This window comes from Diorhabda sublineata, chromosome 2, assembly GCF_026230105.1.
Source record: "Diorhabda sublineata isolate icDioSubl1.1 chromosome 2, icDioSubl1.1, whole genome shotgun sequence".
NCBI lineage: Eukaryota > Metazoa > Arthropoda > Insecta > Coleoptera > Chrysomelidae > Diorhabda > Diorhabda sublineata.
In genome coordinates this window covers 28,908,809-28,936,760 of record NC_079475.1, presented here as the reverse complement: position 1 = coordinate 28,936,760, position 27,952 = coordinate 28,908,809, and the positions used below count along the sequence as shown (strand labels likewise).

Genomic DNA, 27,952 nt, shown 5'->3' with positions numbered 1-27,952 from the left:
GACCTTATGCATCGTTGGAGTCATAGGATGCCAGCCATATAACTCAACAAATGGTTTCGCAGTTTCCATGGCTTATTTATCATATTTTGCTACGTCAATCTTATGGCCGTTTGATATGGCTTCTAATATCACTTTTAATCTAATAATCAAGTCATAACTTATCCCAGTGATTTCTGCAGCCAATTCAGGGTTCTCGAAGAATCTTCTGCTGGTTTTTCCATCGTTTGTGTTTCCGAAGTTACTTTTTGGCATATCGACTAAGAGACCTGTCTCGTCTCTAAATCTTTGCTGAATATCAAGTTTCTTCTGCTTTTCTAGATTTTTTCTTCTTCGGTTCGTCTCTCGCGATATTTTTTCACGGGAAATTTATATGCTAAATGCAGCACACTTTCGAATATCCGGATTCTTGCATGTAATACGGAAAGGCCAAATTCAAGAGCTTCAGGGCATACATAATTTTTTTTGTTAAATCATCAAAATCTTTTGATGTAGCTCCACATATATAACATCTGCTGGTCGATTTGGTGTCTGTAGCTGCATTGCAGACCTTTCCGTCAACCATAGTCATTTTAAAACTATGTTGAAAAAAAATTCTCTCCATTGAGGTCAACTTTCGACAAGTTTAATGAGTTTACACTATTCCTTACATAATTGATTCTTTTGTGATGTCTGTAGATTCTTTTACGAATCTAAATCTTATTGGACGGCAATATCTAGGTGAAGGTGGAGTTGGATTTTGCCACACGAGTTTACTTTTATCCTCACCACAAACAATTCGTAGAGGCACAAATGAGCTTATAAAAATATTAGCATCAGATTCATCTTCGTTTGAGAGTCTTTGTTTAAACTGGGCTTGAGCCGTCACAACCCCATTTGCAGATTAACAGTAACGAGTTCCTTTCAATGGCATCAAGTGTGAGTAAGACTTCTTCTAAGAAGAGGGATAATCTGGTTACAGTGTGATCCAACAAAGATTGTAGGTTTCCTTCCGCGCAGGTAGACGTCACTCGTAATGACTCCTTGGGTGGGTAGCAATCTTCTTTGGCCTTCAATAATAATTCATAATGTGGATAGAATCTTTTGTTCGTTGCTCGAATAATTTCGTACTGTCTTCTGGTCAAATCGGCTTCAACAAACATTGTCAGTGCTTGCAGAGGAGTAAGGGGCTCTATTTCTTTAGACTTTGAATGCCTGTTTTTACAATCACTGGCAGACGCAGAAGAATTTGTAATGTCTTTTAAAACAGTAGACGCGTTTCTTTTTCCTTCTGTTTGTAAAAGTACTTGTGCCGCGTGAACAATTACTTCTTCGTCGTAAGATGCGCGGACTCCTTCAGTTTTTCTTCTCTTTGTTCTTTCGCTAGATTCGGTAAAATATTTGGTAGGTCGTCCTGGCCTTTGATGCGTGTCTACGGGGATCTCAAATGTTCCTACCAATCAAGAATTATTGGCCGCCAAAAAGTTTTCAAGTATTCTATGCGCCCAAGACCACCTCTTTATCAAACCACATTTAAAATACGAAAAGTTCTATTTTATCACATTTTTATGTTCTTCTGTGTCCCCGTAACACACGAGTAAATAATTTTCTAAACATTTAATTTTTTCATTTATCGATAATGAATGTTGCTCGTTCATTTTATCGAAGAGGTATTTACGAGTCAACATTTTCACCCCCGAGCAGCCAGGTGAACCTATAAAAATAAAAAAATAATATCAACACAAAAACATAAAATCTGATTTTTTCCTATTTTTGTCAAAAAAATTTCAAACTCGTTTATTTTTAAAACTAGCAAAAACTAGCAGCTGATTTTAAGCAGTTTTCTTTATAAGACTTTACTATATAATGAGATCAAAAATGTAACTGGGAAAGGTGCGGAAGTAAAGTTTTTTTTTCGATTGAAATTGAAAAATAAAGAAAAAAACATTTCTAAAAAAGGGTATTATTGACGGCTCATTAAGTCATTTATTGACAATATATTTAATACAATTTCATATTAATTTAATAAAGGCTTACCTGTATTATTGGTATCCATCACTTAAACAAGCAAATATGATACGACACATAAAATATTCACCGAAGAAAATGATGTATGAAAAGGGCGTCAAGAACTTTCACGTACAGTAAGTGCGACAATCAAGTTTCGACTAGTAATGCAGCGCGCTTGCGCAGTCTAGGGATGTGGGTGGGGATGGCTATTGTTCGTCAGGTAGTCTACTATTCCAGGAAAAAAATTGTTTGTCATTAGTCATTGGAATTTCGACTTATGGGCGCCTAATTCCTAGAAATCTACGTATGTGCGGCGTTTATTCTTAAATTTATATTCTATACTTCAACTAGCCTTAAATTTATTTAAAATTTTTGTAACTGTTGAATGCCTAATGTTTCTATACGGATGTCTATTATTAAAAATATTTGTGGCCTCTCTATGTGTTTTGTAATTGTCTTCAAGAATTAACACAACATATTTTTTCTTCACGTTTTAGTAAATTTGCCATTTTCATTTTATTGTTATAAACAACAACTCTCTCTGACATTCACTGTCACATACTTCATGTCAGGGCATCCTAGATTGCGTTAAATTTTATCCCGCCAGAATAATTAATACGGAATGATTGGTAAATAATCACAAAACCTGAAATTTCATAATAAATGGCTGTAATTGCAATTTGAATATAACTTTTGATTCAAAACAAATAACTTTACTTTATAACATTTTTCTGATTTGTGGAAAATACTCCTCCATAAAATGATGACAAACCTCGTATACTACTTTAAAAAAATTGATATCTGATGGTTACATTTTGACTTTTGGACTATGCGGAAATTTTTATCAAGAATAACTTTTTTTCATAAAATCACTAATAAAAAAGTTTTCCATATTATTCCAACTTACGTTGCCACAGTGTATATAAAATTTGACATGCAAGATGTGAAATAAAATAACTTTTTCATATTATTCTCATATTCAAAATTGTGTTTTTTAACTTTATAACAAATATTTTTTGTCTAAAATATGTGAAAAAATATGACGTTTTAATGTAGTAGTTATAGAATATGTATTATTTTTGTATTTGTTTCATATAAATTTATTTATTATTTCATTATTACAGTTGTTCAATGATGTGTAAAACTAAATTGTATGGTATAAGACTATAACTATAAATATAGTTTAAAAAAACTAAAAGACACGCTTTTTAAGCACATAAAAATAAAAAAGGAAAACATAATTTCTAAAATAAGTTTGAATCAATATTGTATAAAAAATACTAAATATTAATGTGAAAAAAATGTGGGATTCTTTGTTCCTTATTGCTCGTATATCGAGGTTATTTTAAAAATCATTTTCAACTTTTTTGTTTGATGTGCTTCAAAAGCCTGGTTTTTAGTTTTATTCATATGCCATGAAAGCGTGTTTTTTTTGGGTTTTTAAACTACATTTATTCAATTGATACCACCCTCATATAATGGCTTCGCTGCTTATATACCCACATCTCGTCGAAACTTGTATCAAGCCATAACGAGGTAGTGTGCGAGGTTGTTAAAGTGCTTAATTCTCAACACAGAAATCGGAGGCCTGAATCCTCTGTCGAATTTTTCATTGAATGAGCCCCTTACTCTTAGTTCAAAGGAGAGTTAAAAGCAAACACACAAACAAGTTCACAAACCTACATATAGGTGAAGCTAATATAAGCGTGTTAAAAATTATTATCCACTTAAGTTCGATTTATTGTGAAATATAAATTTTTTCTTCAAGCTCTAGTCATTAGTATTGTAAATCTTGAACAGAGGACAGAGAATTGTAAAATTTTTACGATGTATATGAAAAATTTACAGTGATAATTTCTGAACAAAATTTGCCGAAAAACCAAATTTTTCTTACATCGTGAAAAAATTTTGAATCCACGACCAGCGAATCCGGAGGTTGATGTCTTAGCCCTCTCTGCTAACGAACGCAATTAAAGCGGTGTGATATACTGATAGATATAAGCCACAAAGAAGAGTTACAAACAAACAAGCTCACAAACAATCCCATATGCAAGTGAAGCGAAGAAAAGCTTGTTTAAAAATTGTTAACAATACATACTGGAAAAGTCAAAGCATCATAATTTAATTAATATGACCAACATGTTTAGTTAATAAGTTATAAAAATATCACAATTACAATAGAGGATATTACGTATTAATGCAAATTAAAAAAACCAATATATGAATTTCATCTCAGAGATCATTATTATTCTAATAATGAAATAAAAATTTAACTTCAATTAACCCAAAAATCACAACTTCAATGTAAATGAATAAAATAATTTTCAATCCAGCAAGTAGTATATACTTGTATTGAAATTTTAACGTTTCTAAATCAGCAACACAGAAATCGTTATTAGCTGCAAAGAAGCATGCCAATATAATTGCATCTAACCGCCTACCATTAGGAATATTTTTGATTGAAAATGAAAATATAAATAAATCCGCAAATTCCCATGTAAACTAAATGTCTTACTGTTGCATTGATAGCTAAAACAAAGTATATGCGCTTGGAAATGACATGTGGATTATTATATTACAAAAAAAGCACTTTATAACTTAAATTCAAAAATTTATCTGATTTCTCTAGCATTTACATTTACTTCACAATTAATTATCAAAATTTGAATAAATACGTAGCTCCGCTCGTTTTCCTTGTAGTGGCTTGGCCAGTAAGCTACGTCATCAGCGCCGATCGCCTGACTAGAGAATTAGATGCACGTAGAATGTATTTTGAAATTTATGCTCGAAATATTCGATATAAATATTGTAATGTGCCCAAATGTACAAATATACCAAATAAAGTATTCATTGGTATACCAAAAGGAGAGAAATGAAGGGGGACAAAAAAATAAACAAAGTTTTTTCGAGTATATGTAATCGGTTTTGTTGTGAAGATCATTTCGAAGTAAGTTAATTTTCAATTAATCAAGGTATCTCATACAGTAGTATTTTTAGTTATATTAGCACACGTGCTAGTTAAAAGGTCTACTGCTGCGAAATTCAAATATCTTTTAATAAAAATTAATTTGAAGGAATGAAAAGCTACTTTCCCAGATTATTAAAAAGCAGAACTCAGAGCAATGGGATAGGTACTTGTTGTGTATATATTATTATAAATCATTATAAAAGCCTTTAAAGGCCTGACGGATTTTGCATAAATATGTAGGTAAATAATATAAAATAATTCGTTATTCTTGAGTCCACTGCAATAAAAACCTCCGCAATGATGTGATTATTTTTCTTCTACTACAAGACAATTAGCACCAAGAATAGTTTCAACCAATGATCAATTTAAAGTTTTATAATGGCTTGCTTGGAGATGTGGTGATACAACCATTACGTGCAACAGTAGGTAAGCACCTTGTCCTGTAGTAAGTTTGTATACTTCATTGCATTCATCACTATTCATAAGGTTTGAAGAATATCTTGTAAAAATATTAACGTCAGATGTACAAGTTCCTGTGATTTTAAATTCGAGGAATAATCTATGAATTGTTAATTCAACAGCAATAAAAGGTTATAAAAGTAGCTGCTTAACTGTGTTTCCAGAGATGTTCGTTCCAGATATGTTTTCGTTACAAATTTAAGTAAGGTGACAAGGTGCCTTACGAACCTTATGTTCCGGTGATAATCAGGCATTTACTGTAAATATAACCTTCCCCCTTTAACTGTACATTCATATTGCAAAGGAAACATTTGAAACTGAAATATTGTTTTTCTTTTATATATTTATTTATCACATTTTATGATACTGGATAATGTGAAAATAACTAATATAAAATCGTTATTTGTGGTAAAATAATTGGCCATTGTAAGGGAATGTATTTCAGGTAATTTTTCTGATTGACCAGGATCAAACTCCTGCTCTATTTTTATTAACAAATCAACAATTGAGCTCGCAAATCAACTCTTTGTCGTTAAAATACTAGTCACTCTTGTCTGTATCTTTTGTAAAACAAACCGACCGGTGTAATACACAATCGGCGCTGATAACGTAGGCCTTATTTGAAACGGATCTCTATAGCGCTATATAATATATCCAGACTTCTAAATTTTATAATTCTGTTAATACTCAAGGACTATCCACACATATCCGTGACGGGACGGCACCGCTGCTCTCCATGTTCCGTAGGCTCCGGTGACATCCAAGATAAATTTTTCTTTGCCATTGATACAGTACCGAAACTTTCCGTGTCAATGTTCTTCAGTGATCAAACGTGTCTGTTCGAGTTATCTCAGTTTTCTCTCCACAATGAATTTCAGTACAGAAGACTTCGCAGTAATTGCATTAATTTTAGATGAAGAACAAAAAGAACACCATAAGAGAAGAAGACACAGAGTTCATCCCATATGGATGCTTGGAGGTGCGGAAGGAGAGTTTGCGACTTTGTATAGATGCTTAGTGGAGATTGTGGTATGGGGGCAAGCATCGAATTGCCACACGTTGTAGTCGCTGATGAGGCTTTTCAGTTAAAACCGTATATTATGCGCCCATACCCCTGTCAGGAATTAGACGATCCCAAAAGGCTATTCAATTATCGCCTGAGCCGTATCAGAAGGGTTTGGAATCTTGGGTCAAAAATTCAGATTATACAACAGACAAATTCAGTCATTACTTGCAAATGTGGAAAACATAGTATTGTCTACCTGCGTTTTATACAATTTCATACAAAAGTATGAAAGGTACGAGGTTGCACAAGTCATCAGTGGAGATACTTCTGGCAACGACTACAGTCCAGTCAACTCAGCACCAATGAACTTGTCGAAAATTCCACCAAAGACGCCTTTCAAATTAGAGATGCATTTAAAGATTATTTTACTTCAGAAGCAGGATCAGTTCCTAGACAAAATCAAGCTATTGGTGGACGAGAATTTTGTTAATGACATTTGTAATGTCCTTACTTGAAAGTTGGTTAATTGTTTGTAGGTACTACGGTTTTTTATTACGTATTTACTATTTCGTATATTTTTGTATTTTATAATAAAAAAGTAAATTTTGTGAAATAATAAATTTGAAAACTCAACATCGACATTCATTTTGAGGCCAATTTTCTGCCAAATTCTTCCTTTCCAATCAACATTTAGGTATTTTGGGTCTTTCATATTGTAAAGAACAGGTCGTGCTCGAATCAACTCGCTAAGAAGCTCGTCGTTGATTTTACAAAAATGACGTTCACACATAAAATATTGAAAAGGGAATTGAGCAATCTCTTTTTCACGTTTGTATTTAAACTGAAAATATCGGCGAAGACTTATTTCTTATTTTCACGGTAGATACCGGAAGGGCACCGAGAGTGTCGGAGAGTCACGTTTATGTTTGAAAACACACCGTATTTCCCCGTTAAGTTTAATAAGAATTTCGTCATTCGATATTTTTTTCCCACTGAAGGTACGGCACGGCTCGAACGTGTGAATCTACCTTTATCCTACCGACTTAAAATAAACACCATCATTCTTTCGAAATTTAGCTTCATTTATTTCCGTTAATATATACTTTTTTAAATTTTCCAAGCCCATTAAATGAACTTAATCGGACCTAATAGGGGGATCACTATATAATGACATCATTCGCAGCTGATTAGTGCACCACCTGTTTCTTATCAAAGTTAATTGTAGTGTCAGTGATAAATACAAATCAATATAAATTTATTTTATACTACTATTTGTTGCATAGAATACAAATATCAAATCACCCAGGTTATCTCACAAACATAGATTCATAACAAGTTTTTAATTTCAATATTTTCACTCAAAAAACTATTTCTAACTGTTAAGTACTAATAGAAATTTATTTTATGAAATGCTTTTAGTCTTCCATTAAATACCAATATAACGGTAGCATGTTTTAGAACATGACATAGCTTGATAAATTGATATGCCGCAACATAGTTTTCTTATACCTTGTCAATAAGTCCCTCAGACTAATAATACAAATTACTTACAATGATTATTATTTACATTTTTACAATATTTCTATATCTCTTGGCGAGATTGATAAACTGCATTACTGGAGTGACTCAGTGAATGGCAAAGATTTATCGATGGTGCATCGGAAGACGACAAAATCTCAAGAATGCATTAACTGATCACTAATTAGGAATAACGACTCATTTTTAGATTGATATCGCGTTTTTTCGTTGGTATAAAGATCCTTCTTAACCGACAAATGTTTTATGGCTTTATTTTTACTTTATTCGAATTTTAGTAAAAATACTTTCTTACACTATCTTTCTACGATATACCGAGTGAAACTGGTCGGAATAGTAATTTAGTTGTATGAAGTCGCCGAGAAAAATTATTTTAAATACGGACTGTTTTTTTTACAATATTTCTTTCTTTTTTTCTTCAGTTGGTTAGATTAGATTATATTAAAAACCTAAAGGGTTTGTATATTCACAGTCGAAATCAAAATGTTTGCACTACAACTCCTCAGACAATCCCAGAACACTGATTGATGCTATTATTGGAGACGGCTAAAGTGTGTTTAATTCTTTGCTTGAGTGTTCGGTCGAGCGACTGTTTTATCTTTATTTTTATTTCGCAATTGGAAGTCCAAAATACTGAAGATAGAGGGAGAGAGTGAGAAATGCTTTCTTGTCAAAAAAGTGTTTACAAAATGCAGACAAAAGCTAGGGAAACTGAGAAACAAACATAAAAATAACTAAATACGGATAGAAATGAAATAAAATTTCAATATACAGAAGAAAACCACAATGAGTATATAAGTCCATAGCAAAAATTAAACCAGTATGCAGCTAGCCCGGAATTAAATATTATTAGAACAGAAGTCGTTTACACAGTAAAAGGCAGTAAATATGTCCTCAAATTATTGCGAAATGCGGGAGAAGATGATATCAATTTGATTTCAATTGGCAAGTGAAAATATTGAGCACTTAACTGAACGTGGAGTATGTAGGTAAAGGTTAGGTTAGGTCCGCATTCCGAAGTGGATAGCCGTGCTACGTCCTTTCTGAAATTGGAGAAGCGTGCTTACGAATTAGGCAAACGGATTCCAAGATGAAAAACCCAAATCGATGGGTAGTAAGTATAACCGAAATGATAAAAGCCTCTTTTTTACCAATCTTTCTATGATCTTTGATAACGTGGGAAGGAGTGCAATTGTGCGATAATTCAATGTTTGATTTTCATCTCCTCCTTCATGCAGAGGTATAACTATAGCCGTCTTAAGGTAATTGGGAAAAGTGCCATATTGAAATGAAACGTTAATTAAAGTGGTAAGGTGATTTAATGTGCAATCGGGCAGACTCGAAAACATTTTTAATGTAAGTCCATCAGTTCCATATGAGTATTTATTTTTGATGTCATCAATTGAACTGCGAAGCTCTATGCACTTTGCGCTTTCTGTTCGGCATTTTAATTAAGTTTGGAATCAGCGAATGGAGGTTGAGTAAGAATTGACGAATATTGAAATTAAATCCAGTTTCGGTTGAAACAGAATGTGATGTTTTAGAGTATTTTAGCTAAAACTTTTGGGTTTGAGGAGGGTAAGTTGACTTTTGTTTCTAGGTATATAAAAAAGTCAAAATGTGCAAACTAGTGTAATTGGAAATACATCACACATAATGACTCGAGGTTTTTTTTGATTCCGTCCAATTAACAAGAGCATTCGATGCTCTAACAGTGTTTAGCTCTTCGTGAGTATATTACACTACAATGGCCGAATGTTGAAATTGAAATTCATTTTCGGTCCATCACCTCGGGTATCATGACGCGTAGACCGATATTTCAACTCATGAACCGTGTAGTGTAATGTGCACGTGTACTTCTAACAGGAAGAAAATGTTATACTTCTGTCCCTGCCATAAGGAACCAAAGTATGTATTTTTGACCGAGGTATGAAGAAAAGTAATCATTTTCAAGACAATGAATGGAGATTGAAGATAGTATTAAATAGTCCCGACGGGATTTGAATATTTTATATTAAAAAGAGAACTATTGTACTTTTTTGAATACTGCTAACTCAACTCCTCAAACTTTTTTCAAAGAAAAATCGAGGAACCAGACAAAATTTATTACATTTCCAGAAAAACCAAAAATATGACCATACTTCCTAACAATGTATTCTTTGTATCTACTTAACTCTTTCAACTGCTGTATAATATTTCTCAAATTTATCGAATCAGGATGATAAATAGCAGTAAAGATACCTTATTACCGACGTGTCAGTTAGAAAAACGTCTTAACCTACTATTTGATTAACTGCAAAACATCTTATTCAACAAATAACTAATTATGTGTTATGTTGATTAGCAAATGAGTAATGCGTAGTTTGAGCCTCTCTAAATGTTCGTATGCTAATAGCTTGTTGAAATATCGGTTATTGAGACTCGTAAATTATAAAACATGCTGTAAAAATGTTGTTGGGTTTCTAGAACAAACCGTACCGTAGCCTCCGGATCTTAGTAATGTGTATCATTTCGAGTCAAGAAAATAAGAAAAATGAGAACGTTTAAAATAAGTCTTTTTTGCAATTTGTCGTAATTTATTGTTTATCAATTCAACCTTCAACCCTCTAACTATTAAGTATTGTGTCCAGTAACTCTAATTTTGAATTGGAAATTGAAAGCAGTAAAAAAAGTGAGATTATAAAATATGAAATATTTGAGAGATTACATATTTCACTTTAATTCATACACAGGGTTTACCAAAAATTATTAATAATCTGTCTTCCATAAGAATTTGTTCCACACGATTTGTCATGTACCAATTTAGACGGCGTGGTGTGCTATTAACAAAGTGATCTATTGCTGTTTGTAGTTTATCATTTTAAATTTCTTGAATACGTAGCTGGATATCTTGTCAGTCATATGCAGAGTGTGGAAAATTACCGATCGCATCTAAATACGGTCACAGCGACCAAATAGGTCATACGAGAACGGCTTCCTATACACGAAGTGTTAATTAATGGGTCTGCTCAATTAGCAGCCAAATATTTCTAGTTGAATGAAGTGTAAGATATTCCCCTAGGAACTGGTGACTGATGGCTGCAAGGTACGGGTGCCTGATCAATCGGGCAACATTGGCAACGACGAAGCATACTCACTCGCCAGATTGGGATCAGTCAATCCACTGGTGGGCCCAATACCCATTCTTAGTGTAGCCAAAAGTGTTGCTATTACGTCTATAAGCAGTCTGCTCGCAAGGAAGAGTCATAGATGGGCCATCTATACCTATGATGACGGCGCTTTAACGGTCATATAAGACACTATCTCCCGACATCCTCAATGACTTATACGCTGATACTGTGAACCACGTAGCCAGCCCTGACTGTATATTTACAAGCTATTACTCATTTTCACACAAATTTTCATACAAATTACTGAATATTAGGCGGTCCCGTTCATTTGTAGACGATTGTAGCTTAAATAACTGAGGTCTGCTTTCTCATATACTACTTATAATATCGCCACTTATGATGTTTTAATTAGTTTCACTTGTATGTTTGTATATTTGTAACTGACGTTTCGGCCTCGATTTTGACCTACTTTGCAACCTTATCAACGACTAATGACAATGCAATAATTCTTTTGAAATATTTGATTATCCTGATTATTCTTAGAGTTAGGGACACTAAGAAGTAAAAAATAATTTATATTTTGAATAAAATACAGGTTATAAAAACTAAAAAACACACATTTGGCAATAATAAAACTAAAAAAATAATTCTTGACATAAGAATAAAATTACTGATGAGAAATGTCACTACAGGGTGAGTCGGGAGGAGGGCATCAAACTCTAGGAGTGTATTATACACGTGAAAATAATGTAAAAAACTCATATGTTCTTATCTGATTTTCATTTGTTCTCAAGTTATATCATATTAACAAATAAACAAATTATTACATAAAAATTTTCTTAATCATAGCATTCTTTCAATAAATGTTCAAAAATACCGCCATTGCTCACCTAATTGATTCATTTCTTTCTTCGTTAATATGGGCTGCAGTATTCTCAATTCGTCTAATCCCGCGTGTCCACTTTTATTTTGTAGACTTCATTTCTCATACAACCCCATAAACAAAAACCTAGTGGTGTGAGGTCTGGAGATCTTGCAGGCCAATTAATGGGACCTCCACAACCAATCCAACGCCCTGGAAAACGTTCGTCCAAATGTTGCTTGACTTGACGAGCGACATATGCAGGAGCTCCATCGTGCTGATAGTAGATCTGCATTCTAATATTTACAGGAACATCCTCTAGTAGGCCTTGTAATTCATTTTGTAAATAATTTAGGTAGTTGTCTCCTGTGAGACGATTCTCTAAAATGAAAGTACCAATTATATAAATGTCAACCATACCACACCACACGTTTACAGAAAACCGATGTTGAAAATTGCTTTCGACTGTTGCGTGGGTATTTTCGTCCGACCATACATGATAGTTACGAGTATTATAAATGCCATCACGGGTAAATGTAGCTTCATCCGTAAAGAGTATACTCGATATAACAGGATGGTTATCATTTATCCACCGACAAAACTCCATGCGGTTAGCGTAAAACTCTGGTTGTAGGTGCTGTATTCTCTGTACGTGATAAGGATATAAGCCTTGTTCGTGGAGTGTGTTTATCACACTTTTTTGGTGGTACAAAAGATATAAAAAAAGAATGATTGGTTTCACCAGGAATGTACAATAAAAATTAAAGAAAGAAAAGAAGCTGGATTGAAATTACTACGAACTAAGGCACAAGATGATTAGGATAAATATACAAAAATAAGAAACACGAGCATTCGGTTTGTTTCTTCTTCTTTTCTACCTCAATAAACACATTTTCTGTCGTCAATTTGCATATCAATTACAATGTCTATATTCCACATTTTGGTTTCAACCTTGAACGCTTGAAGATGATACTCCCGAAATTGCCGTTTTGGAATTAACGTCATCAACAGTCTGGTCATCATTTTCTTGAATTAAATTTTTATAAATATTCACAATAATTTCTTTTTCGCAAGCGTTAAAATGAAACTTTTTAGTTCTCTATAGGCGGGGTATAGCTAATGTCAACAACTTCAGCATCTGTCACCGTGTCAGGCAAATATAAGAAAAGTACTCAACAGAAAAATATAAAAAATGTCACTGCGGTACGATAATGCCGTCCCTCTACTACACCTGAATCTAATGGCTTTTTCAGCAATGAGGCGCTTGCTCCTTTCACGCGGCTTTTTATTTGTTGTATATGATGGTGCCACTGATTCGGACTAATAATGATGTCGCTCCGCGTTTCGCCCGGGATGTTCACGTGCTAATCACGTACTGAATATTGTTTTGGTATAAAATTCTCTTTGATACATAGACTTTGGAGACACGTACCGCCATTATATTTCAGTCATCTACATAAGAGACTCACCACGAAACACTACCGTCCATCTTAATGTAGAGAGCCATTTCAAAAGTATCAAGAAAATGGGGAAAGGAAGGAATCATGGAAAGGGAAATCCTACTCAGTGTAATTTTCATTTGGACAGTTCTAGAACTGGGAACTAGTTTAAAAATGTCATAGAAAGCACTTCACTCTTTTATAATGGTGACAACAATTTTCTCATTAGTAATTTTATTCTTATGCAACGAATTAGTGTTTACTATTTGGATCGATGATTGCTAAAAGCGTGTTTTTTTTCAAACTATAACAAGGTTCCAGTTATACTCTATTTCACACACAAATTATATCGAATCTTCATGCAAAATAAACGGGATAACAAATAATATCGCCAATCCTTATTAACTAGATTATTGAGCAATACGGAGTTCTTGGCATCTAGAATCTCTCTTTAAGAGAAACTTGTGGGACATTTTCCATGTAACACTATGAAATATTTTATTTTATTTTCAAAATAATCAAACTAACTTGAACCTTATTGGTCACTCCAACGTGCCCTCATCAGTACGCAAATGACATTCAGAATTGAACTCGATTCCGAAGAAATAAACATAATGTTACGTTAAATTTCTGAATAGACAGCAATTTAGTGAGACTAAAGTAGAAGTAATTTATGCATGGGAACGCATCTGTAGTCGTTGTTTAACAACTAAACGAGTATTAACCTGGAGTACGGCTTGCATATTTTAAACTCGCAATTTATTTTTGTAGTGGCAAAAATTGAAAGTTGTTCACTCACATTTCATATCAATTTTACATAGATAAATGAATAAGGTCTTTTCAAAATCAGAGGCATACACATTCATTGACTACATATTTTGTTTTCCAAAATATTATTCAACATAGGTTATTGTTAGTCAATCTCCTCAAAAAACTCTATTTAAAAATTTCCCATCCCTAAAAATTTTTCTTTATAGATGTTTTTAGGAGGAGAAGAGACTTGAATATTTGATTTATGTTTTTTATACAGAGAGTACCGCGAAAAGTTTTATTAAAAATACTGGCGAATGTAGTTATATTATGACGCTGTAGGTTTTGGATGACGCTGAATTCAAATATAATACTCTCCTGAATTTGCCACTTTTTTTGTTGCTTTAAATAGATCCTAATATTTGTTATATTTTTGAATTGTACATGAAATTTTAGATGAAATTTGTGCACGGTGGCGTATACCGCAATAAAATATTTTCGAGATATTGTATTTCTTTTACAAAAAATAAAAAAATCCTAGTCCACATTGAATTGTAATGAATAAACAACAAGCGCTTGTTCATTAACTTTATATACATATATCCCACTTATTGATGTTTCATACATGGCGTTCTAAACTTGGCCGACAACCATTTAAATCTTTTTTAGGTTGCTTGTTTTAAATATAACATCCTGTATTCTACTACATTTACCGCTGTCTCGGTGTTCTTTATATCTAAATCTATATATTTTATTAACTTATTTAGTACATAGCAATACTTAATTATTTCAAGATTGGCAAAGGTTAAGCAAAGATTTAAGGTGATATTTCATTAATAATTAAAAGTATTCAACAGCATGAGAGAATTATCAAGGTTAGATATCATTAAAAACGTTAACTAGATATTTTATATCAATTTAATTAGAAAATTCACAAACGAAAATAACAAAATGTAATTTTAAACAAGTAAAGTTTTCCTTTTTCTTTAAGTTTTGTCTTGAAATTCTGGAAATAATGTCGGGTGTTAAAGAATTCCAATCAAGTAAGAATCTGCATCGTATTGAACACACTGAATATACCATATATGTAATACTTCTATATGGACAGTTTCTATAAGTGGAAACTGCTCCGACTAAGGAAGACAGAATGGCAACGATTTCTCTATCTCCCACAGTTCCAGCTTGCTGACGCGCATTTCAATATTATGTCTTCAGAGACTAAAAAGTTTACCTGATTTTTAATGTAACCCCAAATACCAAAATCTAAAGGTGTCAAGTTAGAAGACCGAGCTGGACAACGACACAGACTCCATCTTTCATCAAACATGTCGTAAAAATAGTGAGCGACACTCTCAAAGTTATGAGGAGGTGCCGAAGCCGAACTTTTTCTAAAATGTGGCAATAAATTTCACCATTTAAATTTTAATCTGAAAATGTTATTTCTCTAATTTTTCGTCTTTCATTGCAAAAAAAACATTAAAACTTTAACTGTATCGTATAAATGTTTTTTACTAACATCTGAATTTCAATTAAACCAAAAACGGGAATTATTTCGATTAGATAGTTGATTTTTGCTAAACTTTCATTAACGTCTCTCAAATTCCATTATATCTTGATGGACGCGTTCCCCTTGTTCTTCCGAATAAGCTCCCATATTATCTTTAACTTTATCTAGATGAGAATGTAACATAAGCATTTTTAAATACATTCTACATCCCATGATAGAAAAATTCGTGATCATGTCAGTGATCGGCTCTTCGTACTTTTCAGCTCTTTGGTTTCCAAGAAAACTATTAACCACTGCCTTAAAACTGATCCATGCGTTTTTTAGTTTCACAACTAAGCAGGAGTCAAGTGTTATTAATTTGTCTTTTTAGTTGGGGCTATAATTATTCGATTGAATTCAAAACACAGTAGTAAGGAGGTAATCTTAAAACAGTGTGACCATTCCGTTTACATTATATTCTTTGACAATTATTTTTGTTTCTAAAACCTCTATTGTTTTTTTGTATAATGCACACAGTTTTGTATAGTGTAATCTGAGAAGTACTTGTCAGAAACATTATTTCCTGGGTAGCATCTCTTCTGGATTTTCCTCGACAACAAAGTCAGTTAAAAACAGTTGAAATCACTTTTTAGGCTTATGTTGATGGATATTGTCGTCTCTTATCAACGGTTTGGTCTCTTTCTGTGCTAGGAGCTAGTAGGACGTTTATCGAATCTGCAAATCGACTTGTTGACGGTTGATCTTGAAGTCACGTTTGCCACATACTTTATTGTTCATAAAACTTTCAATCAATATACCGCACAGCTCACAACTAACTACTGATGTTGAACCGCTAAGCCTACTAAAAGTATCTACCTTATAACTATAAAAAAAATATTTTGAATGATGTATAATACCCTATTTACACTTATTATTTTCTCAAGTTGTTTACCTTTCAGTTCGCAGTGGGGGGTCTCTTTTTGTAAAGACAAGTTTTCGCTATTTGATGACCGACATCATAAGATTTAACGAATCATCATTAGTAAATATTAGATTCTATTTAGAATAACAAAGTTGACGACTACTCCCGGTATAACCAGAGAGGTGATGGTGACCGTTTTTTTTCCCGTTTCCATTACTTTAGAAAAAAGGGGGTAACTATTATTTGGAAAAGTTGAAAAGATTATTTCTGGATTAAATGTACTTGAAAGGAGATTATGATAGAAAATAAACATCATTATGTACAGAAATGTTGTTTCTTTGTATGGCCGATAACTTTTTAGACAACCATCGTACTACGATTGTATTTTATAGTTCAGGAGATTCACGATTTTGCTGAGTCGAATAAGGTTAGCCGGTGTTATCTGCTCAACATTGTTTGAACTTTGTTGTCAAAGAGATTATTAGACAGTTACTCTTATATGATAGCTATTATGATTTGTGTATATATTCGGAAAGTATAAAACTAAAGATGTTCATTGCGTAAGATTCAGAAATATCGTATTCCAGTAACTTCAAGTTTACTCACATTTTCCATTGTTATCAAAGCTTTTAACACGGAATAGATTCGCGCTCGCCGATAACTCTTGTTCCGTATAGAGTGGGTAGCGTGATGGCATTTCACTAATAGTTAGGATTCTAGCAGCGTTCTGGCATATTTGAGTGACTTATGAATTAAACACTGAATAATGTACGAATGAATTTTTCCCACACTTATCTTCAATTTATATGGTTATCAAATACATTTTAATTTTAAGGCTTACGAAGAAAGTGAACGTAAAAAATCAGAATTAATTTTTTAAAATACAACTTTCAAATGTACTAAACTAAATAACATACGAGGGAGAAGGATAACTTTGATCCGCCTGACCCATTCACAACGTTTAGCATTTCTAATGCGTTTCGTTCACCCCTCAAGTGTACTTTGTGTTTTGGAAACCGCCTAGGTAGATTGTTGTTCCATCTCTTTCGTGGTCTACCTCTACTCCGTGTTTCAATTGGAAATTTATCCCTTGCATACTACGTTCTGAAGAAGACATCCCTCGATCTTATTTTCTCTAGCTACTTATCATCTCATCTCGTCTTGTAGGTCTTGTTATGACAATTCCAATGTACTTGTATTCTCTGTTGTATTATATATGACCTTCTAGTTCTAACTTGCATCTAATGGGCTCTTTTGATGTTATCGTTCATATGGTTTTTACAGTCGATATTGTCATATTATACAGTTTTCCTGTAAGATTAAATATATTCAATATTCTTTGTATATTATCTTTATTTTTGGCACATATTATGGCGTCATTGGTATAGCACTAGAGTTTGATTTCTCTGTCAAACATTCCGTAACCTCTGACTAGCCGCATCTTTTTTATGATTTCATCCATTATTATGTTGAATAACATGGGACTAAGCGAGTCTCCTTGTCTCATATTGTCATTAATTGGTATGGATTTTGCTTGCTTACTATTAATGCGAGCCTTAACTTGTTTGTAGAAGTATATGTTTCCGATGGTCTGGATTATATTGATATGTTTATTTCTATTGTCCAATATGTAAATAACATCTTCACTTTAATAAGGCCATAGGCTTTTGTGAGGTCAATGAAGCATAGACTGGTTTGTTATATTCCATGCATTTCTCAACCAATTGTCATAGGTAAGGATTGGATCTTTAGGCAGGCTTCAACATTTTGGGGTAGCTCCTAGCGCGATTCTATTCTATATAATGGATTTCAGTATGACGCAATGATAAATAAGTGTTTTGATCAAAAATGGGCAGGGACGAAGCAGATTGATCAGCCTAGGTCAAATATGTTATTAAGTAGAAACTATTACTATTACTAGAAACAATCCTCTAATGGTATTATTGACTACAATACATCGCGTGGCATATTTTTTACACAAAATTTAAAAAGATAGGAAAGGTAGAACAAGTGATGGCGACCGTTTTCTGTGATAGTCATGGGATAACGGAATAAATTGCAAAAATGAGACCGCATTTGAAAAAAATAGAATGCTTTTCCATCAGGATAACTCATATTCCCACACTTTGGTGAGATTTCATGAATTGCACTTTGAATTGGTTAACCACCTACCTTTCACTTGCAGGAGAGACATTTACATTAAAGGAGGACGTTAACGTAACCGCCTATCTTCAGGAGAAAGGCGGCGATTATTATTTGGAGTGGTGAAAAAGATTATATCTATGAAAGTTTATAGACTTAAAGAGAGTCTACGAGAATGGTCTCAGAAATATTTGGTCTGATCTAGAGATGGCGGTAGTTGCTTAAAAATACCACTGTATTACAAAGTACACAATATATACAGCATATGTTTAAAGATTGAAGACGCCACGTTGTTTAGTATTTGTTGGGAAGCCATCGATAGTGAACGAATTGATCATCGTTATGTGATACAATACTTTTATTTGAAGGCCTTAGCCCAACCAATGTAAAAGTTGAACAAGACTCTACTCTGGGTGAGAATGCTCTTTCGTTGTCAACAGTAAAATATTGGTTAACAGAGTTTAAGCGACCTGCGAAAATCAGCATCACAGTGGTCGATTAAATGAGGTGATAACTCTAGAAGTGTTGAAGAAAATCCACAGAAAAAGCTAGTAGACATAGGCATTTCAAAAAGTGCGCAAATATCGCATATTAAATGAAAATTTGGTCATGAGAAAGCTGTGCCAAAGATGGGTGCCGTGTTAGCTCACAATGGAACAAAAACAGCAGAATTTTTTCGCCATTTCATAACTATGGATGAAACGTGGTTTAATCACTTTATACCCGAAAGAAAACAACAATCGAAACAATGGACTGATCACGGAGAACCGGCTCCCAAGAAGGCAAAGACCGTTCCATCTGCAGGTAAGGTAATGGCGTCAGTTTTTTGGTATGCGCGTGGGATAAATAAAAAAATGGCAGCATTAGGCTAAGAAGAAAGTGTTTTTATCAATACAATGCACCAGCTCACACATACGTTATTGCAATGGCCAATGGCTATTAATGAATTAAAAGTTTGAAGTGGTACCTTATCCATTCTATTCGCCTGATTTTCCAGACTTGGAAAGAGGGCTCGGTGGTCAAATATAATCTCACAATGAAGAGGTTAATGGTTATTTTGAGGAGCTTGACGATTCTTACTATAAAAAAGGTATCGAACTTATTGAACATCGCTATAAAAAGTGTATGGGGTAAAAAGGTGAAAACTTTGAAAAATAAATGTATATTTCTTCAAAATTTTTGTGTTTTATCTGTTGGGCCAGGAACCTAATTCTTCCTCTGTTAAATTGAAAACCCTCATACGTGACCTTTTTCCAGGATTATCTATTTGTTTCAGTATTTTGGCCAATAAAATTGCCACTTTGTATATACTTGTTTTATTAATTTCCATCAATTGAACATGTTGCGACATTTCGATTGTATCATTACACATATTTGGATATACGAGGTGCGGATGTTGAATAACAAAATGACGATTCTGAATTCATACATTTAATGATATGCCAGATATATCAGAAGTTTAAATATGAAGGAATCAAAATATAGAACCAAAATACAAGACACAATTTTTATAAATATACCAACCGATGTCAGATTCTGGGTGTATATCGGGGTTATAATATGATGTTATGCAGTACTCCTGAAATCTTTGGAACAAAAAGTTATTATAGACATTATATATTGGTCTCGTCTCTATTTCTAGCAGCTTCTATGGCTTCTAGTAACCCATGGTCAATAATTTCTTTCATATGATCAACCCATGGATTCGACAATCTACCTGTTAGTCATTATCTTTCAATCTGTCCGTTTGTGATAAGTTTAATGTATTTAATTTATCTGTTTTGTTTCAGGTTCACTTTAAGAGGAAAACTGGAACCTGCCCCTAATCAGAATTTCGGAGTGTGTTCTTTCGAATTGGAGATATGTTTTTTGCCAGATCTAAGTCAGAATTTACCCCAATCAGAACTAAGTACGCCGACGAAACCTTTATCGAAGAAAAATATTAACAATACACCTATGCAAAATCAATCTAATGGTTTTGTTGGTATAAGAAGAAAACGACTAAGAGGAGATGCTTGGTGTTATAAGAAAGTATGTGAAGAAATTTTGGCTTTAACATCGAAGGATTTTGTTGGATACTCTGAATCATCTGTGTAAATTAACCATAGTTTATATTGTTAGGAGAAAACAATGTATTTATTCTTATTATTAATTGAAAATAGTACTGTAGTACATTTTTTATTAGAAAATTTCTTTATGGAGTAAGTTGAAATTAATTATTTATAATGCATTTCGATGAACAAGATGCTTAAGGCTCTCAACATATTTATAACAAAGACATTATTAAACTGCAGTGTTATTATTTTGGAATTCGGAAAAAGTTAAAATATGATCATTTTGTAACTGGTCTCTGGTAGTTCCATGTATAGAGATCTAGTAATAGAAATGTTGAGACCTATTACCTTCATGTGAGATTTACAGTATCTTAATTTATATATGGTAAGCGTAGTTTATATTATGTGTTAACTATCTTTAGCACAATGTCTTATATGTGTGTTAATCAGTCGAACTAATAACTTTTCGTTTGATTATTTTTTTTTCTGTTATACAAGGTATCTCTAGAAACTCCCCAGAAAAACGTTAACAACAGATAGTAGTTCTGATTTTATCTGAAAGTTTCTCCAAAGTCGATCAAGTATTACGTAACGCACTTTTAGAAGATTTTTGCATCACTTGCATCATCTTCGTCTTCATCTAACCAATCTGCATTTTTAGATGATGTTTCACGCACATTGCAGAGAAGCTTATTTGCCCTTTTGGTAAGAAGTCGTTGTGGCCGTACTATTTCACGATGATCTTGAACAGTCTTGCTTTGCACGAAATGACTGTGGAACCAAGTAATGATCGATGTGAGAAGAAACGTTAATTTTGCATTATATTGACACATTTTTAAATATTGATTTTTTGCAAAAAACTGTAGAGACCTTTTTCGAAGTTCTTTTTAAAACAAATCTTTATTATTCGAAACTTTTTTTAAAATCTCTCTTTGTTTAAGAGGTATAGTTATAACCAATTAAATTGTTTATAACAAATTACACGACCGGATTTGAGCTTGACACCCTCGAAAAATCGATTCTACGCATCAAAAAACATCTAAAACTGAAGGGAGTATGAAACGGCTATGGCTCAGCCCCGTAGCTGTGGAACTATTCGTTTTCCGTTGTTGGCACAGAGGGTCAAATATTAGGTATATATATATATATATATATATATACCCATATACTTTTCTCAAAATCTGTAAGAGTTATCAAAAAACTTTAATCACAAAAGTTCTTTGTATTTAAAGGAATTTTCGGATTATTGACTTTTGGATTATACAAGAGGCAATTGCCCTATATTTTATTGCGTTTTTTGATTTAGTGGTAAAAACAAAGGTAACTTTCATGAGATCGACCTATTTTATTTAAACACACATTTCCACACCATAAAGAAAAAAAGGTTTATTAGCTTGCTGTGACAGATATGTCGTCACACTTCTATCGTGCTGTAATTGATTGAATGAATACATTGATTTTCCAAAAAATACGTGTTTTATAATATATAAAAATAATTCACAAAATATTGTCTATTTTAAAATGTGTGGTGTGGGTTACAAAGGGTCAAAAAAAGATTGAAGACAAAAATATAAGTGGTGTGTTAATTTTGACCAAGTTTATATGGAAATAAAGTGATGATGAAGACATTTAAAAGGCATTCTATTTTATAATTTGAATTAATAATTGCTTCTCTGTCATTTCGAAATTGGACATTTGAGGATTGAAAATATCTGAACGGTCAAAATATATTTTCTTTCCATAGTTGTGGTGATCAGTTTATACTTTACTTGGAACAGAAATTAGATCAAAATGTCAATATTGCTTCTTACAAACAAATTTATTAATTTAGACATAAAGTCGATATAAGTTATTTAAAAAAATAAATGCTGAATTGATATTAGATTCCGTTGACTCGAAGTAAATTGAATTGTTTCTTATTACGGACTAGATATTTTGGATATAAGCGAAATTTTCAGCACGGATGGTTTGCTTGGACTGTTGAAACATTTTAATCTCCGATTGGTAGAAACATATCTTCGAAGAATGTGTATACAAGATTATGTATTCGGAATTTTCTTAGAAAACCATTTGATATAATAAGAAAATAAAATGAATAACAATTTGATGTTGCTACTATTTTTCGTGTGGTGGACAGGTTTTACTAATGGAATCATTCGACGGAGTCATAGAAAAGACCTACAGGAGGTTCTATTAATCGTATATCTGCCGCAAAATGAAAATATTGTAATGTCCTATTTAGTTATTTAAACAAACAAATTTAATACGCTAACTGTTTACTAACACTTAAAATGTAATTTATTTGATTCACCTTTATATTCATTTGACATTCATTTATATTCGAGATGTATTCGGGCTGCCATCAAATTGTTCACTAAGTCTTATAGCTACTAAAGCATCGTTAAAGGAGAAGGTTCCCCTTTTATTTATTTGATTATAAGTCAAAAAAATGTACTCCTATAAATATCAAATTCAGCACACATATATCTCTAAAAATTGTTGTTACTTCCTAATGTATTTCATACAATATAGAAGCTCATAAAAAATACATAACTCAAAAGTGGAAATTTCTCATTCTGGATTAAGGTGAGGGGAACATGGCCAGGGACCATAATATTTTGTGACAGTAGTCAAATGCCAATTACACCTTTATTTTTGAAATAAGATATATTTTGGAATAAAGTTGTACTTAAAGCAAAAATTAGCGACAAAAATCGCAGACATACGAGTTTTTTCAGCTCCATCACACTACTCATGTGCCCAACTATTACACATTAAACACTGTACCGATTGTGTCGTCATTGAAATGGCCATCGCAAAACATGCATAGCGCATCTTCCCCGTCTGGAATGTAATTTTTTCCATGTCGTTATCCTCATCAGCTGGAGAGAAATCATCGGAATCTTCCTCATCCTCCCCTGCTTCCGACCGAGCAGTTTTTCCTTTTTTAGGGGCTGGCAGCTTTTGGATTTTCTTTTCCTTTGAAGTTGTTATTTTTAGTTTGCGCTTTCTCTTGTTACTTATATTTGGTATTGATATTTCTAATTCCATTTTATAAGGAGAGGAGGTGATAATTTGAGATTTTGAAGATTTTCTTCCTCGATCTGATGGTATTGGCGATACTTCGAAAGGAGATACGAAATTTTTCAAGTGCCTAGCTTTATTCATTGGAATACATTTTGCTGCACCAGTTTCCTTTGACCTGTCATATTTGCTGCAAATCGAGGTCCAGTGTTGTCTTCTGGTCGACGCCTTATGTCCTTCGAGCAGTCTGGTTAATGCTCTTTGTCAATCGAGGAGCTTGGCTGAAGCTCGATGTCCTTAGAGCGGCCTGATTGAGGCTCTTTGTCCAGGTCTTCTTTCAGTGATTCATTTTAAATTAACAGAGACTGCAGGTGTTGAGTTGCATGAAGTATTGCCGAATTTTTCTGCTTCTGATACTATTTCGGCAGTTTGAGATTTTAAAAATGCTTTTCCCAACAGTTCTTCTAGATCAAATTGAGAAATAACCCTTTAATTTTCACGTATTTAGCACCTGATCTCTTCGTTATGATTAACCTTGCAGCTACCCATAAATGTTTTGTATAAAGGCTGTAATTTGCGGGTAGCTTGTGATGGGAGAGAAAAGATTTAGGTGTGATAGCTGGCTAGTTTTATCACATCTATATTCCGAGTGTGGCTGTAGTGTCCTTCTAGTACCAACAATACCAGAGAACCAGCGGTTGGTTTTACGAAGTCTACAAAGTGCCTCATCCATTCGGTAAATAGGTTTTGTTGCATCCATCCACTTGGGTGAACTGCATATACGGAACCAGGTGGCGCACTCATGAGTCACTTCAATTTTTTCTTCGAAAAATTATCATCGGTGGGACTTATTGTCTTCCTGCGCTCATGGCTACAATAAATGTTATTATAAACGTTATAAAACTCTCTGCCAATAACTTCCACAACTTTGCTTCGAACAATAGAAAGACCTGTTTCGTCGACATCAAAGATTCGATGATGGAAACTTATTTTTATGGTTTTCAGCTTCCAAAAGGTTGAAGAACTCTTGTACGTTGATTTTATTGAATCCTAGCGCACTAGCAAAAGACGAGACGGTTAGTCTTCGCATTTCTGTGACGATGTATCTGTCCAGCCAAGAGCGTCTGGCAACATAATTTTTGAAAGCATGCTTAGAACCGTTTCCTAGAGCTAAATTGTAAGCCATTCTTTGAACAACTTTTCTTGTAAGTCCGTAATACTTTGCTTTCATGATTAAGATATATTGGATTAATTCCAGTTCTATTTTAAATCCTAAAACAGTTTTCCTCCCAAGTTACTAGTTGTTCAGGCTCTAAATTTTCATTTCGTAAAAATCTTTGTAATATCGATCTGGGAACTCGATAATCTCTAGCAGCGACTCTAATACCAACTTCTTGGTTTCTGACTGCTTCTATTGCATTCATCATTGCCTTCGAAGCCCAAGCCTTTCTCACATTATCACACTTATATTTTTTCTGTCTTCTAGGCATCTCAACTGAAAAGAAAAACAATTGTAAACAACTTGGTTTGAAATATGGGCTAGGTTCATAATAGGATCAACAACTGTCCTATATTAGAAGCAATTGAGATCTATGGAAATTTGGAGATTTATTTTATTTCTGGTTAGGTGTAGACATTTTTATAATTTGTATCATAATTTTTACAATAACAAGCAAGCTAAATCTGAATTTAAAGACAAATGTCAATCAAAACAAGTGATCTCTACTTAACTAACAATTATTTCCAATATTACCAAAAATGAAATTTTGCCAGTGGTTCGATTGTTTTTGCATAGAAGTTCAGCACGGGTCTATAAATCGAACTAGACACAGTTAGAGTAATTTGAGATATATTCGGAAGATGGGGCTTTCTGTCTTCCAGGGTGTCCCATATTAGTAGCAGGGCCCATATTCGGAGTTTCTCCTCTACATATACTATCATTGTAAAAATTTCGATTCCTGGAAATCTCCAGGTAAATCACAAAATCAATGTAAATATGTCACAAAAAAAATCATAATGTAACACATCACTCAATAAGTCGAGTGACCAACTAAGAAAAAAGTATTGCTTTTCTGCCAAAAATCGATTTAATTCATAAATGTAATCTCCTTCAAGGGCAATGCAATCATTCCAACGCTTCCGTAACTTCTCGATGTCGTACATGTAGGGATTTGTCCTTTGCCTGAAAATAGGCTTCAGTTTCAGCAATTGCTTCTTCATTTGAGCTTACCAGCGAGCAATTTTTCGAGATCAGCGAATAGCCAATAGTCACAGTTGTATGAGAAAGCAATTCAAAGTTTATGGTCCGTGAATAATCCCGTCTCATCACCAGTCCATATGTTAGCAGCTGGTAATAGAGGACATTTTTCGAGATCTGCTCTGAAACTCATGAAGGTAAGAGCAACGTTGGTTCGATTAAATGCAATATATCTCTCTAAGCAGGTTGCTTCTTGTAGGCATAAATCATTTTTATACGTCTTTCTAAAAAGACGCATCCATATTATTTGGAGCAGCAAATTGATATGCTAACTCTCGAACGTTTCGTAGCGTCAAACCGGATTGGAAAGTTGCCGCCTCTTGTATATAATACACAAGCACATTTCTTCTTCCCGACTGAAAATTTCGTTTTTTTGCAGTTGCCATGTACACGGTTGTAGTTTTCTTTACCTTCATGGTCAAAGGACTGCATGTATTTCCGAATCATGCTTCTTGCTAAACTAGTATGTTTTGCAGCACTGTATAATGAAAATCTTCTTTCTTTTATAAATTTTATCGCTCATTTCAATTTTTCCGGGTCAGATCGATCCGTTTTTTTCCTGTTGTGCTTCGGGGCATATTTTATTGTGAAAGCATCGCTCAAAGCAATAACTGTGGTACATTTTATGAATAAAAGGACGCAAGATTATATTTTATAAAATATGATGACTCTCGAACCTGTCTCACGTACATCATGTTGTACGTTGGACATGTTCAAGGTACATCGGGTTTATTGTGCTCTAGGTACAATACCACATCAAAGAGTTAAACAAATAATCATAGGAAGTTTGACGTTATGAGTATATACGTTAAAAATTCACGAAATAAAGGCCAAGTAACTGGAAAAATACTTGAGTAAGATCCCTATCAATTAAATATAAAATGCAGACAAAAACTAAAGAAGAAAAATTTTATATTTTACACATAAAAATTGTAAACCACTTTTGTCAACAGATGATCAGAATCGTGTTCATATTCTCAGTTGTTTATCGACGCATGATATTCAATTACACAGTTGAGTTAAAAGTACCTAATTTTAAAAGTATGTTCAAGATACAACGATTTTTGAGGTATAAGAGGCTCCCCTATAAATACTTTTCGTGAATTCAAGATTGCAAAACGCCAAAATTCCTTTTAGGTACTATTATTTAGTGTATGATAGACTAGACTAAAAACTCCAACTTCTGATTGTTTACTGAATGAATGAAATCACATTTATAGCGATTTTAGCAATTTTAGAAAATCCGACAACGTTCATTTTTAATGTCTATACATTGACTTTATTATACCATGCATTACTATAACTGTACTTTAAGCATATATAAAATTATTTTTCACACCTGTAGTAAAGTATAAAGATTGTTATTATATTAGACAAGTATCAAGAAACATATATGTATAACCTGTATAAAAAGCACTGTATGGAAAGGTTAACCGAGTGAAAGAAATATCTAAAAAATAAAATTGGTGAATAGGTTTTTTAAATTCGATATTAATATTAATATATAAATAATAAATTAATTACTAAATTATATTTTGATCCAAGATTCAATTGTAATCTAAAACTAATATAAATTTGTTAATAGTATGGTGATGTGTGAGAAGAAATTAAATAAAATATTTATAAAATATTGATTATCACATTATTGAAACCACCAAATAAGATCCTGTAATTAGTAATGTCACACATTGATATTTAAGAGCTATCCACATTTCATTTACCACATTTTCCATGTTTTGATTGTATCCCCAAACAACTTTCTCAATACAACAATAATCCTTCGACTCCTGACTGACCGATACCAGACCAAGGTAATTCCAAGTTACCTTTTTTGGGAATTCCAAAATACCATTCATTGATTACCTTTTTAATGTCCTAATAGCAAGTAACTCACTTCATCCTCTCTGGTATAATTGACAGCACGTTTTTAGGAAAAAGCAAAATAGCTACA

At 33.2% G+C, this 27,952-nt stretch overlaps 1 protein-coding gene across 1 annotated transcript in view; it reads left to right on the top strand.

Annotated features, from left to right (window-relative positions):
* Positions 1-27,599, top strand: part of LOC130440491 (maternal embryonic leucine zipper kinase-like) — a 114,021-nt gene extending 86,422 nt beyond the window's left edge. The window contains exon 9 of the mRNA XM_056773673.1: positions 20,457-27,599. Within this exon, the coding sequence (XP_056629651.1) occupies positions 20,457-20,763 (307 nt within the window). The 3' untranslated portion in view covers positions 20,764-27,599. The remainder of the gene's footprint in view (positions 1-20,456) is intronic.
* The last annotated feature ends 353 nt before the right edge of the window (positions 27,600-27,952 follow it).